Genomic DNA, 1,460 nt, shown 5'->3' with positions numbered 1-1,460 from the left:
TGTAAATATAAAAATATAAATATAAATAAATTATATTTATAAAATAAATAAAAATTGTCGTTAGTTTAAAGTAAAGAATTAATAAATGCAGTTTAATTAAAAGTATATAAAAACAAACAAAAAAAATTAAAATTAAACCTCTCTTACTTCTTGTTTGCTGCTGTTCATCTCAGCTGCTGCTGCTGCTGCTGCTGCTGCTGCTGCTGTTGCTGCTGCTTCCTTTTCTTCTTCTTCTGTTGCTGCTGCTGCTGGCTGCAAATAAACAAATTAATTAATTAATTAATTAATTAATTAACATATCAACCAGACAACCAAAAATGTAAATAAACAAATAAACAAAGACAGAGATTATTTAAAAAATAAATAATAAAACAAATAAATAAAACAAACAAACAAAACAAAAAATAAATAATATCATTTACCTTCTCTTCTTCTCTCTTCTGCATTTTCTCAGAGTTCTCTCTAAAACAAAACAAACACCGACAACAAACCCTAGCCAGGGAGCTGATCTAGGGTTTAGGGTTTAGGTTTTAGGGTTTAGGGTTTAGGAATTAGGGTATAGGGCTTACGCACTAGGGTATAGGGTTTAGAGATTAGGGTTTAGGGTTTAGGGATTAGGGTTTAGGGTTTAGGGTTTAGGGTTTGCCTTTCATCACACTCTGTATTCTGTTCTTTTTGCATCGCCGCGAGAGCCTCCTGCAAACCCCTAAACCCAAAACTAAACCCTAAACCCTAAACCCTAAACCCTAATTTTTCATGTGTAGACAGTAAACCCTAAACCCTAAACCCTAAACCCTAAACAAACTTAAACCCTAAACCCTAAACCCTAATCTTCCTGTTATGCTTTCCGGCCATGCCTAAGACATGAGATAGACCCTGAATCACTCAGGGTTTGGGGTTTAGGGTTTAGGGTTTATGGATGAGGGTTTAGGGACTATCGATTAGGGTTTAGGGTCTATCGATTAGGGTTTAGGGTTTAGGGTTTAGGGTTTTGTACCTGCAGGGTTTTGACTTCATCTGTGAGCCATTTGCATTTATCGCAATTTTTGTCAGCGAGAGAATTTCTAAAGAAGCAAAAAACGAAGGGGTTTAGGGTTTAGGGTTTAGGGGATAGGGTTTAGGGTTTAGGGGATAGGGTTTAGGGTTTAGGATTTAGGGTTTAGGGTTCAGCGGCTAGTAGAGCAGCACAAGCAGGAGCAGCAGAAACAGCAACAGCAACAGCAGCAGCAGCAGCAGCAGCAGCACCTGAGTTTATCTATTTCTTCGTAGAGTTTCTTTTGTTGTTGTTTGTAAGGCATTAGTAGCTGATGCACCTTTAAACAAACAAAAACAAACAAAAACAAAAAACAAAAACAAATAAAAGCAAATAAAAAAGAAGAGGTAAGAAAGCGATAACATGCATTTATATTTATATTTATATTTATATTTATATTTATATTTATATTTATATTTATATTTAT

At 34.9% G+C, this 1,460-nt stretch overlaps 1 protein-coding gene across 1 annotated transcript in view; it reads right to left on the bottom strand.

Moving 5' to 3' along the window:
- EAH_00046520 (hypothetical protein, conserved) overlaps positions 1-446 on the bottom strand; it is a gene marked incomplete at both ends in the record, with an annotated part of 4,921 nt that extends 4,475 nt beyond the window's left edge. Inside the window, one exon of the mRNA XM_013394667.1 lies at positions 423-446. Coding sequence (XP_013250121.1) covers positions 423-446 — 24 coding nt within the window. The remainder of the gene's footprint in view (positions 1-422) is intronic.
- Positions 447-1,460: the final 1,014 nt, after the last annotated feature.

This window comes from Eimeria acervulina, genomic scaffold (assembly GCF_000499425.1).
Source record: "Eimeria acervulina Houghton genomic scaffold, Eah_scaff692, whole genome shotgun sequence".
Lineage (NCBI taxonomy): Eukaryota > Apicomplexa > Conoidasida > Eucoccidiorida > Eimeriidae > Eimeria > Eimeria acervulina.
The sequence above is the reverse complement of the archived record's forward strand: the minus strand, read 5'-3'. Positions and strand labels throughout refer to the sequence as shown.